Source organism: Setaria italica, chromosome IX (assembly GCF_000263155.2).
Source record: "Setaria italica strain Yugu1 chromosome IX, Setaria_italica_v2.0, whole genome shotgun sequence".
NCBI classification, from domain to species: Eukaryota; Viridiplantae; Streptophyta; class Magnoliopsida; order Poales; family Poaceae; genus Setaria; species Setaria italica.
This window is the reverse complement of record NC_028458.1, coordinates 46969308-46984557: the sequence shown is the minus strand read 5'-3', so window position 1 is coordinate 46984557 and position 15250 is coordinate 46969308. Positions and strand designations below refer to the sequence as shown.

The window sequence follows — 15250 nt, the reverse complement described above, 5'->3', positions numbered from 1 at the left end:
GTATCCAAACATCCGATGTGACGGGTGTTAAACTTTAATACTGGTTGCCAAACAAGCCCTAAGTGAAAAACGGGGGGAAGAGAACAGGAAGGGAGTATCAGGTGCAAGAGGTTGTGTTTAGCTGAAAAGTGATGAAAGACAACATTTTCTACATCATCATCATCCTATTGTCGTCGTCGTAGTAGTCATCATCATTTCAGATCCGCCCCCATAACCAATTGGCTAATTTGTCGTTCACTCGATTGGTGCTCTCATGACACATTTAACGCACCTGCACTTTGCAGGTTTTGTCAATGGAGTCGCGTCACACTGTCACCTCGCCCCGCCGCGCGCACGTGCTCAATTCAATCCGTCACGTCGGCTGGCCGGCGGGCCGAATGCCGACGCGACCCAATCCCTGGAATTCAGCCGACACGCATGCGCCAGCACGCAGACGGCAGACGGAGCCAGCCCGCGCGGGCGCCCTCGATCAGCGGCGCGGTCGTGTCGTCAACGCAGCCAGATTTCGTCGTCGCCCGTAGCATTGCCGGAAAAGATTTGCCCGGGCCGGGATCCGTCGCGGCCGTGGAGTAGGGCCCTCCCTTTTTATTTCTTTCGCCGTTCATGGCCCTGTCGCCTCTCGCCGTCGCAGTCATGGTCGGCTGGGGCGGATCGGCCGAGAGCGAGAAGACAATGTACCTGTACAGTTACACGGTTGCACCCATGCATCCGTCGTCTTGCGCTCATGGCTCGTGTAGCCATGTAGGCATGTCGCGGGGCGCACGTGTATCCATGCATTGCCGCACGTGTGCACGACTGTAGCGGCCACCCACACGTGTGCGCACGTATATGTCTCAATGTAGCATGCTGGTACATGCCATTGTCATCTTTGTACATTGTACAGCATATACTCGTGCTGTACGTCGCTACTCAAGTAGAGTCGTCCAGTCAGCGCGTAGGAGTAGTAGCGACGACGTTCCTGCAGGCTGGAGTCAAGGGAGGATGAGGATCGGAGTACTATGAAGAAGAAAAGCGAGCTCGCTTTCTCACGCCTGGGGGGTTCATGGGCCGGGACGGTGCCGGTGCCGGGTCCTACAGACAGAGAGATCGGTGCCGGACGGGCGAGCCCCACGCATGCCGCGCTTTGCCCGGGCATCGGCATCGGCATGGCGCTCCGTCGCCAGTGCGCCACCACCAGTGACCGCCCGCACCCCACGCGCGCTAGCTAAGCTGCGCGCGCTTTTCGTCTTTGGCATTCCTGGTCCTGCTGCCTCTGCTGATCCCGGGGCACGGCGGCCTCTGCTGCTTTGATTTTCCTTGTCCGGGCGTCCGGCCCGTGCGAGAGAGACGACGACTGTTTGCTTGGCTCCGGCGCCGCGCGTGCGGGAATTTCGGTTCCGTGATAGAACTCGTGCGATGACGACGGCGAGAGGGGAGTCCACTCGTTCGTGCCTGTGGATGTGGGCTCTTCCCGTAGGCGTAGGCTCCGACCTCTGGTTCGGTACGTGGCCAGAACGATTGGGTACGTGATGGCCCTGATGGGACAGCGAAAGCGATAGAGACGATGCAGCAACGGCAAGGTATTTTCTTTTCTTTTTGGGGAAGAAATGCAAAGGTGGGGCTTTCTCGGGCCATCTTTCCTCGCATCATTTAGAGAGGCACTCTGATCGAGTTGACTGCTGATTGACTGTGACGCCACAAAGCTAGTATAATTGCGACCGGTCTTCTCTGTACTCGATCTATACAGCATGTGAGTCCAAGATACTCTTTTTTTTTACGCAACTGTCAAACCGCACGAGATTTCAGAAGCATAGCGAATTAGCGGTGGGGGAATTAAAAGCAGAATACTTACGAGATAGTGCGTGTGGGTGGTTCGCGGGAAAACAACACAACACAGCAAAACTTTCTGAAGGAAAAACATCTTTTCAAGAGAGAAAATGTGCTTCATTTGCTGGATTTTCTCATGATGTCTTGGTCGTGATAGGATGCTATATCATGCAGTACAAATTTGGACTATGAAATATGAACTCTCTGTTCCGTTTCAAAAAAAAAAAAGAACTCGGTCATGTAGTATACGAGACATAACCCGTGTTTGTTGTTGGCAATCTCGTTTTAAGGTTTGGTGCATTTGCTTTTGCCTCCTCTTGTCCTAACCTCACATCTATTTGCTTCAGTTTTAATGGCCCAGAGAAGTAATTGGACTTCATGTCATCCAAATCCAACTGCTGTGGGGATAATTTGTTTGGTTTTGAGAGTGGGACTGTGGGAGGATGCATGATGTTTGGTTTTCGAGTTCAATATTTGTTTTAGAAAAGCTCCTCGACAAGTTCGGACGGATAAAATGGACTTCACCCTTTAATTGAATTATTAGCTCTTGAAACATTTCCAAAGACTTCAAAAAGGTCGATCGTGGTTATGTTAAAATTGATAAAATATAATCTACGGCCGGTGCAAAGTTTCAATTCAATGCGCGTGACATGCCTTTCTTGGCCTATGTGAATATGAGCCAATTCCGGAAAGAATTTCGAGCTTCCTTCCAACCAACTGAAAAACGCTACAGAATCTGAGTAAAAGAAAGACCACATGAGCCTACTCCTACTGTTACTCCTGTGCGAACATTCTTATGCCCAAGAATAGGCGCAATTTGCCCTCACATTATAACCCTCATCATCCCCATGCAATGCAAGGTGCCCAGTATCTCGATGGCGACGTCCAGGAGAGCCGCGGCCATGCTGTGGGTGGCGGTGGCGCTTGCGGCCGCCGCAGTTGCCGGGCCCGCAGTGCCGGCGCCGGCGCCGGCAGCGACGATCGGCGCGGAGCCGGGGTGCTTCTGCGACTGCATGAAGAACCGGTGCATGACCCTGGGCGCGGGCGCAGACAAATACGACTGCGCGGGCGCTTGCACCGAAGGCTGCACGCAGATCGGCCAGCCAGGCCAGCCCAGGGACGACGATTTCTGTGGTTTATGAGGCAGCTGTTGGATTAACAGCCGGCCTGAGCTCTCAAGTGGACCGGCCCATTTAGGTACCGCGAATCTAATCCTAGGCTGCAGGCTTGTAAAGCTCTTGCACTCTGGTGGTCTGTTGCTGGATGCTAGGAGTAGGTTCAGGGGGTGTTTGTTCCTTTGGTCACACCTAAAATTCCTATCACATCGAATGTTTAGATACTAATTAGAAGTATTAAATATAGATTAATTACAAAATCAATTGCACAAATAGAGACTAATTTGCGAGAGGAATCTATTAAGTCTAATTAGTTCATGATTTGAGTAAACATGTGCTAATGACGATGGTGCTATCATGACCGGCTCTTGGCGAAACAAAGCCACCTGCATCACGTGCTTCCACCCACAACACTTTTACGCTCCATGTCCCATATGGACAACGAGTAGATGAACATTCGTCGATGACCATACAAGTGCAGCTTAATCGGAGGTTTTCTACGGACTCGCTTCGCGGATGTAATTAAATTGACACGCCCAATAGGCCCTGGGAATCGGCGAACTACGCAATCTCTACCGGTCAGACCTCTCATTAAGCATCGATGCTGAAGACAAAGAAGACAAAAATGTTGAGTCATGTATTTTGTAATTTTGTAAAAGATCAAGATTAATGAAATATGTATTCTCGCGAATGTGTACATGTGTCCCTTTATTTTTATTTTGTCTTCGTTTTGTTTTCACGAACACGTACTTCGCTTTCGATTATCTGTCTAGGTGGCTTTGGCTTACAGCATGCGTGTTCAAAAATCCCCTTGGGTATCGTTGATCAATTACAAAAAAAGGTTTTTTTTCCAAGGAAACAGTCACGTAACAAGTTGTTGAAGTTGGGCATGCACGAAAAGTCTCCATTGCAGTTGATTTTGGCATCCCTGTTCTGGTTGGACTACATAACAGCCGACTGAACCCAAATTGCGTCCTACATATTTACACGTTAGATGCCAACAAAACTACAAAAGTACACACCAAATGTCTGCAGTACCTCACAATGGCGTTCAGTGTGCCGCCTGCAGCTGCAGTTCCAGGAGCGAAAATGTGAGAAACTGATCCCGGAATTCGCCATAGCAGGCCCCCGGCAACTCGGGTTTGCGGTGCCGGAGTCGCCACGACCCACGAGAAAGCAACTCCCACGGTCCCAACGCACTGCCCCTGCCTGCGTTCCCTGGTCAAGCCTTCCACCCGCTCACCGGGCCGCCCGTCCCGATCGGAATAAACAACTCACCGCGCGTGCTCCCGGACACAGCACCGCCCTTGGAATTTGCTCTCAAGGCCGGGGCCCGGGGGCGGGGCCCTTCATAAGGATCCTCACCAGCTTCAGACGACCCCCTTTGATAATTCATATAATTGGTCGCCATCGTTGCATGGGCGGCGTTGGTGTTGCCAACTGTTGCAGATAATAGTCTTTTCTGACGGATATGCTATACTCTAGCGCTGACAGTAGTCTTGGCCGGTCAATGGATACCACGACGGTGGCAGAGCGACCGAGTGCAGTCGCCTGGTTCAGTGGTTCTGGTTGGGACGCCCAGTTTCCCCTGCTCATCCGGGCCGGGGCGAATGGTCACGAGAGGCTGCCCTGCTTCGTCACGCCATTGCGACGTCCACGAGGAGGAGATACGCGTAGCAGGCCGCCTGTTCTTGGCAGTTGCCAGTTTGGTGCGCTTTGATGCTGCTAAAAAGGTGCGAGCTTTACGAGCTACTCTTCCTAGTTTCTTGATGCGTTCTTAAGATAAGGGAAGTTTGTTTTGTTTTATTTCCATGGGTCGGAAGGCATTATTCTTTTTAGGCGATAACTATAAATGCCGCGAAATCGATCTCGTCCTGTATCTCTGAAGTTTCGGTGGAGTAGGATACGATTTCTTGCGTTCATTGATGAAGGATTAATGGCACTGCCACCTCGCTCCTTTCATAGTTAGTTCTGCGGCTTGGTGGTTGGGAGGACAGGAGACTGCAAGTCTTTCCCCGTCCTCGAGCCTCACCGTAGCCGCCGCTGAATTTCTTCCTCCACCTTTAAAACGCCCTCTTCGTTGGCAGCAGCAGTAGGCGAGTAGCGATCCAAGGAGGCAACCCGGAGGAGTCTTCGCGCTCACATTCTCATGGATCCATAGGTGATGTCTATTGTCTCATATCCTGCAGCTACTTACCGTTATCTTGCATAGTTGCATAATGCATAGCACTAATCTTCAGCAAAAAAAGAAAAGGGCTGGGAATTCGTGGCTCGGGTTCTTCAGCTGCTCTTGGAGTCTTGGTCAGGGAGAAGATTTACAATTTTAAGCGCTTATTCTAGTAGATATACAGAGCTAGAAGATATGGGCAGATGCTCCCTTGTTATTCTTGTGTGGTGAGGATTGATTGGTTAGCGTCAGTTCCTCGTGGAGTGACGATTCCAGAGCTCCTGGCCTATCCAATCCTCGCCATATCAAGCAGATGCTCTCACGGGTATCGCATTCTTTCGAACCGGACCTACCAAGAAACAGACACGGATAACCACCGGATCCTTGCATTCATTGGCGATAGCTACTTCTGCGTTGCTCTTAGGAGCAGGTAGTACTCGTGGTCGTGGGGTAAAAGAAGAATTCATCTTTCGTTTATCCAGGATCGTCAGGGCATGGAGCCATGGACTGATCTGAAACGACGCCTTTTCCATGCCCCCGGTCGCACGCGCCATCAAAAGTGGGGGAGGGGAAGGGAGACCACATGCATTTGTCCGTAGCTTCACATGGCATGCTCCTCCTCGACTCTGCTCCCCAAACGAATTTTTGGGCGCCTTTTTTGGATTGCCTTGAGACCACACCTCCAATTTGCACATCTCCATCCATCCATGGACGTCGTGGGTACCGATCGATAGAGATCTCGATGTGACCCGGGGCTTGGGAGTGTGCTGTTGGTTCTTGGCCGGCCGGCTAATCTCCCTTCTCCACTTGATTTTTTTTGGCTCTGCTATTGTTTGTGCCGCCCTGCATCTCTTGTGATTGTGTTGGTAGTGAATGAGAGCGATTAGCAGTAGCAATGGTGATGAGTCCGCAGCTCCACGAACACGTGGCCGTCCTTCCCTGGCCTCCCCATCGGTAACGCAGGGGTCTGGGCTCCACCGGCTTTAACCATGGCATGTGCCTTTTGCCTTGTCTGGTCGGCTGGCCCTCCTGCTCTGCCTATCCCCTTCAGCCTGTTCAGCTGAGCTCGCAACTCGATTTCTCGCGGTGTTTTTCTTTGTTTCTGAGGTAGCTCCCCCTTTTTTCCCAGGAGATTCATTAGTTTGGGTTTTGGAGCAAGAACAGCGTTTTAAAGTTGGTGTGTTTGTTGAATGGTGCAGGTCTGCAGGACAGAAGGCCAGTGTTATGTGTGAAGGGTAGGTTCTCGCCGAGCAATGGATCTTGAGTTCGGGAGGGGCCTGAGATCCCCAAAGGTGTGCATTTTTATCCCTAAGATGTTGCGCAATCTAAGACACCTGTTCATGAAACAGAGGAGCAATGCTTTGCTGAATTACTAGCTGTTTGGGGGCGTTCTTGCAGAGGGACTCTTGGAAGACCACCTTGCTGCTGGCGTACCAGAGCTTGGGGGTGGTCTATGGAGACCTGAGCATATCTCCGCTGTATGTGTACAAGAGCACCTTCGCCGAGGACATCCAGCACTCGGAGACGAACGAGGAGATCTTCGGCGTGCTCTCCTTCGTGTTCTGGACGCTCACCTTGATTCCCCTCATCAAGTACGTCTCCATTGTCCTACGAGCCGACGACAATGGCGAAGGTACGCTTGAAAACTTGCAGTAGCGCCCAGTTGTTGTGCAGGCTTTGCTTCCTAAGATTTTAAACTTTGTGTGGTTTTATAATCTCGCAGGAGGGACATTTGCCCTGTACTCTCTGATATGCAGGCACGCAAATGTGAGCCTTCTCCCAAACAGGCAAATTGCTGATGAGGAGCTTTCCACTTATAAACTGGAATGCCCTCCCGAAATAACAGACAAGTCTCATATCAAGGTCTGGCTTGAGAAGCACAGGAAGCTGCGCATTGCTCTCTTGATCATGGTTATGATTGGCACATGTATGGTTATCGGGGACGGTGTTCTCACGCCTGCTATATCTGGTACCTCAGTTCAGCCATTTTGTCTTAGCTTATTGGATTTTTTTTCCCTTCAGATTGAAATACTGATGACTGGTTCCTTACTGTGGTTTTCTGAAAAACATGTTACAGTGTTCTCAGCAGTTTCAGGTCTTGAGTTCTCCCTGTCCAAGGATCACCGTGAATGTGAGTTTTCCCAAGAAACTTTCAAATTGAGTTCATTTCCTCTTTGCAGCGTTTGCTATAGATTTTCAAATTGGGTAAAGCTGAATATTAGCAAAGGACATCTGTCAAAACTCCACCCTATGTGTCATTGACTTTCTTCCCCACATTGGTAGTGAATATTCTAATCTAGTAAGTGGGCTTCCATTGGTCATAGCTGATTAGGCGTGAAGTACCTCCAGGCCCTTCTAAGTTGAGATTCTTATTCCGACTGCGACTGCGAGCACTGGGTGTCATAGAGGATTGCATTGGCTGTCTTGGTTTGTTGATATGAGTTTTCCCAACTTATTGCGGTTCATGAGCGCACTGTGAAAGTTGATTGTCTTTGAACATCGTTATGTTCATGAACTCATTTGAGAAATGCAAAAAAAAGTTGATATATTCTTATGTTAATTAATAGGACAGCAGCTAAACCATAGTGAAAGCAGCCATCTGAATCACTAGTTTTTCTCCCTGATGCAAGTTTAAATTCCTATGGCACCTTTTACTAGCTCCAAATGTACCAATAAAACAGTTATATGAAATCTGAACTCTGAAGGGTGCAAAATAGAAAAGGTGACAGAGTCTTATAAATTGTCTTGCTATGATATTTCACCTGTTCCTAGTTTAAACTTCCTTGTTTGGCCATAACGATTGATTTCTTCAACATGCAGATGCTGTCATTCCAATAACCTGTGTCATATTAGCATTCCTATTTGCCCTCCAGCACTACGGTACACACCGGGTTGGATTTCTCTTCGCCCCAATAGTTCTAGCCTGGCTATTCTGCATGAGTGCTGTTGGCCTTTACAATATCATCCACTGGAATCCTCAAGTCTACCAAGCTCTGAATCCTTATTATATGTTCAAGTTCTTAAAAAAGACTAGAAAATATGGTTGGATGTCGCTCGGTGGAATCTTGCTCTGCATGACAGGTAAACTATAGAATGCCTCTAAATATCAGTGTCATGAAAGGGGAGCAGCATATATAAAAGACTTTGTCCATTCTGTTTGAATGGATTCTCTCAATTGTATGAATAGTTAAATAAAAAAGTGGCTAATGTCTAGTGCGCTGATGGTGCAGGATCAGAAGCTATGTTTGCAGATCTTGGACACTTCTCATACAGTGCAATCCAGGTAATTTGTTGACCAGCATGAGAATTTGTAGAATATTTTCTATGTTAAATCAGTGTGCTGATCATCTAGCTCCTACACTTCTGGTGCAGCTTGCTTTCACTTGTTTAGTTTACCCCGCACTGATTCTAGCGTACATGGGTCAAGCTGCTTACTTATCAAAACATCATGACTTTTACTCAAGCTCCCAAGTTGGATTTTACATCGCAGTTCCAGGTATGCTTTGTCATTGGCTCATATCTTCATGAATGAACATATTGCTATTTTTAATCGTAAAAAGAATCCCGGTTACATATTAGTGCCAGTCATCAGATAGGAAGGACCCTTGTCAATTTGATAAGTAAATGGAAATTGTTTAGGCTAAATCTGCTGCGCATCGTGAATCCTATTTCACACTCTGTCGGGTCTTCAGTAGTTTTTTCGTGGAGGTTTATCTAAATTCTAGTTACATATTCAGGCACCATTTAATTAATACAGACATCAGGATGATGTTACATAATTACATCCCAAAGTTCAATTCTATCTTCCTTGATGCGATCTAGATGGTAACTGGTATGCATTTGCAATTTTGTATCCATAACTGTGTCCCTGTCTTTGTTTCAATGTAAACTGCACCGGTACATCAGAATTGATTTTACTATTCTAATTCATACGAAATTTTCTTTGATGCAAACTTCAGATAAGATCAGATGGCCTGTGCTTGTATTGGCAATTTTGGCTTCGGTAGTTGGAAGTCAAGCAATCATCAGTGGAACCTTCTCAATTATCAATCAGAGCCAGTCCTTGAGTTGCTTCCCTCGAGTAAAAGTTGTGCATACATCTGAGAAAATCCATGGACAAATATACATCCCTGAGATCAATTGGTTGCTTATGATACTATGCATTGCTGTCACCGTTGGATTCAGGGACACAAAGCACATGGGCAATGCATCTGGTAAGATAATAAGTTGCTCCACATTAGCTTTTACTAAGCACATGGGATTCAGAGACACTAACAAGGTACCTTCTGAACCTTGTGCAGGACTAGCGGTGATAACAGTGATGCTGGTGACCACGTTCCTTACATCCCTGGTCATCGTTCTGTGCTGGCACAGGCCGCCACTGCTGGCATTCGCCTTCCTCCTCTTCTTCGGATCCATCGAGGCGCTCTACTTCTCGGCTTCGCTGATCAAATTCCTGGAGGGCGCGTGGCTCCCGATCCTCCTCGCGCTCATCCTGATGGCCGTGATGCTCATCTGGCACTACACGACCATCAAGAAGTACGAGTTCGACCTGCACAACAAGGTCACCCTGGAGTGGCTCCTGGCCCTGGGCGACAAGCTGGGCATGGTCCGCGTCCCCGGCATCGGCCTCGTGTACACAGACCTGACATCGGGCGTCCCGGCCAACTTCTCCCGGTTCGTGACCAACCTCCCGGCGTTCCACCGGGTGCTGGTGTTCGTGTGCGTCAAGTCGGTGCCGGTGCCGCATGTGTTCCCGGCGGAGCGCTACCTGATTGGCCGCGTCGGCCCGCCAGGGCACCGCTCGTACCGGTGCATCGTGCGGTACGGGTACCGCGACGTGCACCAGGACGTGGACTCGTTCGAGGATGAGCTGGTGGAGACGCTGGCCACGTTCATCAAGCTGGACGCGTCGTACCGGTGCAGCGAGGCCAGCGAGTGGGAGCCGGAGGCGGAGATGGAGCCCGGCGAGCGGGAGCGGCGGCTGACGGTGATCGCGAGCAACCAGCTCCGGCACCGCGCGAGCTACGACCTCCAGGACAGCGCGCAGCACTCGTCGGCGTCCACCGTGGAGATGCGCGCCACCGCCGCCGGTGCCGGCGGCGGCCCCACGGCGACAGCGGACGACGAGGACGGCGACACGGGGGAGATCAGCCCGGCGCGGAAGCAGGTGCGGTTCTTCATCGACAGCCACGTGGCGAGCCCGGACGCGGCGCAGAGCGCCAAGCAGGTGGCGGAGGAGCTGGAGGCGCTGGCGGCGGCGCGGGAGTCCGGCACGGCGTTCATCCTGGGGCACTCGCACGTGCAGTGCAAGCCGGGGTCGTCGGTGCTGAAGCGGCTGGCGGTGGACGTCGGGTACAACTTCCTGCGGCGCAACTGCCGCGGCCCCGACGTGGCGCTGCGCGTGCCGCCGGCGTCGCTGCTGGAGGTCGGCATGGTGTACGTGCTCTGAGACGACGCGGCTCGTGTTTTTGCCGAACAAATCTGATACAGTAAATGGACTGTTTTTTCTTTCTTTCTTCCGTTCTTTGCTGTAAGATAAGGAGGCCGTTTTGTGTAGTTTAACGTGTTCGCCACCGTGGCCCTGGAATGGTGACCGGCTTGCACCTGGCCGGCCGGCTGTATATATCGAGAACAGGCAATGTTGAACCGAGGGCAGTAAGAAATGTGAGCAGGAGTTTAGGCCGTTGCTCGTGAGGGGTTGCACACCGTTTTCTGCATGTAATTTGGTTCGAATTTTCAGTTAGCTAGCCAGTCCGGTGTTTGAAGTCTCGTGCTTGGTTGCGTCGGAGATTCATGTAGGCGTGGAGGCAGAACGACTGCCGCCGTTTGTCAAGCAACCGGAAGAGAACTGTTTCCGTTCTGTGGGCCTTTTCGAACGCAGCTCGGCCTTTTCGCCTGAGGGTTGTTGTTGCTGCCCCTAAGCCCGCCCGACAAAAGACAAGAGAGGCCGCTTCGCAGCCCACGGCCCACAGGTCACACGAGACAAGCATCACGATGGCCCACGGTATTATCCACTCCGTCCATCCCATCTCGGATTCTCTCATCCAATCTGATCCGGTGATCCCAATCCCCTTCCGATTTCTCCCGTCGCCTGAGCGGCTCAGCCAGCCTGCCTGCCTGCCAAGCCAAGTCGTCGCCAGTTCGCCACCCACCGCCACGTCTCCCCACTCCTTTCCCCGCGAGCGCGGCGGAGCTCGACGAACCCCGTCCCGAATGGCGACCGCGTGCCCGCCGCTCTCGCTGCCGTCCACCTCCCTCCTCCGCGGCGGCGGGTCCGCCCGCGCCGGGCCCAGGCGCCGGCAGCTCTCCGCCGTCCGCTGCAGCGCCGTCGGAGGTAAATCCCCTTCTCTTCTGCTGGCCGATCGGGAGGCTTGGGGGTGAGGAATTGACTGCTCCTTTTACTGGGTGGTGCTTCAGAGGCAGTGGCGGAGGAGGCTTCGGTCGTGACGGCGGAGGAGCCTCTGCTGGTCAGCGCTATTAGAGGGAAGAAGGTCGAGAGGCCGCCCGTCTGGCTCATGAGGCAGGCCGGGAGGTACATGAAGGCAGGTCCACTCCCATTTTTGTTACGATTTTCTCGCTTGTTCTGGCATAAGCATTGTGTAATTGCCAGCATCCCAATGCCTAACTCGATGAAGGGTCTACATCTATTAGTATGTTCTGTCTGGAAAAACTATTGATATATCATGTGATAAGTAATAGAACTGGCCAAGGTTGTTGATGGAAGGAAACTGAAGTGTCAAATGCTAGTAGGGTGTATGATGTAGGCTTAAAATGGACTAGTTGAGAGAGCTACTAAAACATAATTAGCATAACTCCCTGCAGAATTAATGCCTACTCCACAGTCCATTCTTTTCCGGCAAATGTCTTAGGTACATGTTTGTTCGACTGCTTTGCTGTGCAAACATTAGTGAGCATTCGTCCTTACTAACTTATTACCTTTTGAATTTTCTGCAGAGCTATCAATTGCTTTGTGAGCGATATCCAAATTTCCGTGAAAGATCAGAAAATGTCGACCTAGTTGTTGAGATCTCTCTGCAACCATGGAAGGTTTTCAAGCCTGATGGAGTAAGCTGCAGACTTTAGCCTTTTGTGTATGTTATTTAAAATTCTATTTTTGGAAATTATCTCAAAGCTTACATGAGTTTGAGATGTTGCAGATATGTAGTATTCGTTGTTCACCTATTGATGTTATTTTTATAATAATGATTCTTTTATTTCATTTTCTTTTGTCAGGTCATCTTGTTCTCGGATATCCTTACTCCACTTCCTGGGATGAACATACCTTTCGACATCGTGAAAGGAAAAGGTCCGGTGATTTATGATCCCTTGAGAACAGCAGCTGCTGTGAATGCAGTTAGAGAATTTGTTCCTGAGGAGTGGGTCCCTTATGTGGGGCAGGCTCTAAATTTGTTGCGACAAGAGGTTAGTATATGCTTTTCAGCACCCAAACATCAAATTGAAAATATGTGACCAACAGGTCATTCAAAAGGCGTGGTAGTGTGGAAGTAGGCATTTAGATTCTTATAGTCAACTCACAACTTTCTTGTTTCAAATGTTGATGTCGACTTGATCAATTTTTTAGGTTTCTCACAGTACATTGCAGTGACCTTAAGTTGATGAATACTTGTGCTTATCACTTAATGTGGGCAGTACTTGGAGCCTGCAGGAATAATGAAAGCGTTACAAAATAAATAGATCACCGCAGTGCAATTGATGATGTTTCTTAGCTCATATGCTGTCACTGTCTATTCGGCTGGCATGATAATGGTATATTAAAACAATCAATCTTCAAAATAATCGCAAAACGGTAAGTTTGAATAAAAAATATGAAGCACGGTCTGGTTATTTGGACTTGTCTTTTTTAATGGTGTTTAGCTTTCAGCTTGTAGAGGTAGTTAAAAACCTATGACAATTTTTATGCTGTTGTTTTCCATTTGTGGGATTGACTCCATTGTTTCTTTCTCAGGTTAAAAATGAAGCTGCAGTTCTAGGTTTTGTTGGAGCTCCCTTTACCTTGGCATCTTACTGTGTGGAAGGAGGTTCATCAAAGAACTTTACAATGATTAAGAAATTAGCCTTCTCAGAACCAACGGTATTGAGAAGATCTTTGTTCCACATGATGACATGAATTATGTTTTTCTCAGTTCAATGTCTTGTGAAAATTGTAGTTGCATGTAGGATACTAAATGCTACGCAACTTACTGGTAGTTTGCTGATAGCATGAAATCTCAATAATTTAGTTGATTTATATAAATTATATCTCAGAGTACTGCAAATCATATCGTCTAAGTTTGTCACAATATCCATTCCTTTTTTTGTGATCATCTGGGGTCTTGTACAAAATTTGGTCTTGACAATTGCTTTATGTTCTTGTAGATTCTGCACAATTTGCTACAAAAATTCACAACATCAATGGCTAACTACATTAAATACCAAGCGGACAATGGGGCACAGGCTGTCCAAATTTTTGATTCATGGGCTACCGAACTCAGCCCAACTGATTTTGAGGAGTTTAGCCTGCCTTATCTAAAGCAGATCGTGGATAGTGTCAGGGAAACGCATCCTGATTTGCCCTTGATACTATATGCAAGTGGGTCTGGGGGCTTGCTGGAGAGGCTTCCTTTGACCGGTGTTGACGTTGTCAGCTTGGACTGGACAGTCGACATGGCTGAGGGCAGAAAAAGATTGGGATCTAACATAGCAGTTCAGGGGAATGTGGACCCTGGTGTTCTTTTTGGATCGAAAGAGTTCATTAGTAAGCGGATCTATGACACTGTGCAGAAGGCTGGTAATGTTGGACATGTATTGAACCTTGGTCATGGCATCAAGGTTGGAACTCCAGAGGAGAATGTTGCTCACTTCTTTGAGGTTGCAAAAGGAATCAGATACTAAAGGACCTTGGTTGTTGCCTTTCTCCCCATCAGCAGAAGTTTGTAGAATCGCTGGTTGAGGATAGATGCAGAAAGCCATGTCTAGCATAGAGTACTTGAAGAACACATTTTTGTGATTGATTTTGTTGTCGCATTTCAAGTTCCTATTTCAGAGTAATATTGTAAGAGAATTTGAGCTAAGGCGTAATGAAGTGCCTACTTTTGTTTATACCACTATAATAGCAGTATAGTTATGTAGTAACAGTCCAATCTTATCTGTCCAATCAAGATTATTGATTACATGTTCCCATGATAGAAATATTTAAGTCTTGCTTTTTATCCATCGAGGGTGTTTGGTGCTGTGTTCTCTTAATATTAGTCAAAACATTATTTTGTGTCATCTTCTTGTTTTGTCAGGTTAACTCTGATCCCTAGATTTCCTTATGATTTATCTCGTGAACTTTGGTTGATTTCCTGTGTTCGATTCCTAGTCTATGCTTTGGTCTACAACAGGTCTCGAGTTCCATTGTTCCAACCGAAGGTCATTCCTGCAACTTATTTTATTTTATTTGTCTTCTGTAGAAATAATCATCATGGCTTCAAGCCAATGCAGTTGGTAGTTGCTGATCATCTTTTGAGCTTTTCATATTCGGTATGCCCAGAATGCAACTGAACATCTGTATCATACTTTTGGGGTTGGTAGTGGTGGCAAGCAATGAAAGACAGGAGGTTGTGCATGTGTGATGTGCTCACTCAAAATATCTCTACCAAAGTGGAGTGAACATGAACGCTGCTTAACCATCAAGGTAGCTCCCTTGGGGATGCTATGTTTTGCTTGCTTTCAGCCTTACACCTCTTTTCGAGACTGAACTAGAGAAGATTTCAACCTCTAAGCTTTGCTAGCTGTAATCGGGTTTTTCCACAATCTTCAGACACTTGACGCGCACCCAACTCATTCCTTCCTGTCTTTGCATTGCAGCTTGCAGGTGAGTAAAATAATTTAAGAGATGGCTGTTCTGGTAGGACAAGGTGTCCTTTTCTGGTCTTCTCAATTCACTAGACTTATCATTGCATCAACTTTCGTGGCACTCCATTTAGAAAGGCTGCCATTGTTAAGTGATTCTTTGCTTTCTGAAACTCCAATGGCTTGCTTCAGCTGAAAGGACCAAGAAGGTTACCAGTTTGGTGCGTATGCCATTGTTTTTTCTATAGCTGCATCATTTACTTCTATTGACAATTTGATCCTTAAGCTTTAGCAGGTTGCCACGGAGCGCTATTGATACACATCT

At 48.3% G+C, this 15250-nt stretch overlaps 2 protein-coding genes across 4 annotated transcripts; both read left to right on the top strand.

Annotated features, from left to right (window-relative positions):
• The first annotated feature begins 4465 nt into the window (after nucleotides 1–4465).
• Nucleotides 4466–10785, top strand: LOC101753509 (putative potassium transporter 8). 3 transcript variants are annotated; one of them, XM_012842681.3, is made up of 10 exons: nucleotides 4466–4654; nucleotides 6288–6380; nucleotides 6487–6721; nucleotides 6812–7057; nucleotides 7166–7219; nucleotides 7909–8169; nucleotides 8319–8371; nucleotides 8461–8584; nucleotides 9048–9302; nucleotides 9390–10540. In XM_012842681.3, the coding sequence occupies exons 2-10, from the start codon at nucleotides 6342–6344 to the stop codon at nucleotides 10538–10540; spliced, it is 2418 nt and encodes an 805-aa protein (XP_012698135.1). In that variant the 5' UTR covers nucleotides 4466–4654; nucleotides 6288–6341. The 3 variants fall into 3 exon arrangements, with proteins under 3 accessions (XP_012698135.1, XP_012698133.1, XP_004984453.1); XM_012842679.3 differs by lacking the exon at nucleotides 4466–4654 and adding an exon at nucleotides 4931–5082; XM_004984396.4 differs by lacking the exon at nucleotides 4466–4654 and adding an exon at nucleotides 5781–6195 and having other exon boundaries at nucleotides 9390–10785.
• A 395-nt stretch (nucleotides 10786–11180) lies between these two features.
• On the top strand, nucleotides 11181–14280 carry LOC101753108 (uroporphyrinogen decarboxylase). Its single transcript, XM_004984392.4, has 6 exons — nucleotides 11181–11425; nucleotides 11509–11633; nucleotides 12046–12156; nucleotides 12325–12513; nucleotides 13058–13183; nucleotides 13468–14280. The coding sequence occupies exons 1-6, from the start codon at nucleotides 11305–11307 to the stop codon at nucleotides 13981–13983; spliced, it is 1188 nt and encodes a 395-aa protein (XP_004984449.1). The 5' UTR covers nucleotides 11181–11304; the 3' UTR covers nucleotides 13984–14280.
• The last annotated feature ends 970 nt before the right edge of the window (nucleotides 14281–15250 follow it).

What these genes read in the sequence shown, in the direction of transcription:
- LOC101753509 (XM_004984396.4), top strand. Translation starts at nt 6,342, where the DNA reads ATGGATCTTGAGTTCGGGAGGGGCCTGAGATCCCCAAAG. An exon ending in TCTCACGCCTGCTATATCTG is followed by an intron (nt 7,058 to 7,165) that starts GTACCTCAGTTC and finishes AACATGTTACAG; the next exon opens with TGTTCTCAGCAGTTTCAGGT. An exon ending in AATCTTGCTCTGCATGACAG is followed by an intron (nt 8,170 to 8,318) that starts GTAAACTATAGA and finishes CTGATGGTGCAG; the next exon opens with GATCAGAAGCTATGTTTGCA.
- LOC101753108 (XM_004984392.4), top strand. Translation starts at nt 11,305, where the DNA reads ATGGCGACCGCGTGCCCGCCGCTCTCGCTGCCGTCCACCTCCCTCCTC. An exon ending in CCGCTGCAGCGCCGTCGGAG is followed by an intron (nt 11,426 to 11,508) that starts GTAAATCCCCTT and finishes GTGGTGCTTCAG; the next exon opens with AGGCAGTGGCGGAGGAGGCT. An exon ending in AGGTTTTCAAGCCTGATGGA is followed by an intron (nt 12,157 to 12,324) that starts GTAAGCTGCAGA and finishes TTCTTTTGTCAG; the next exon opens with GTCATCTTGTTCTCGGATAT.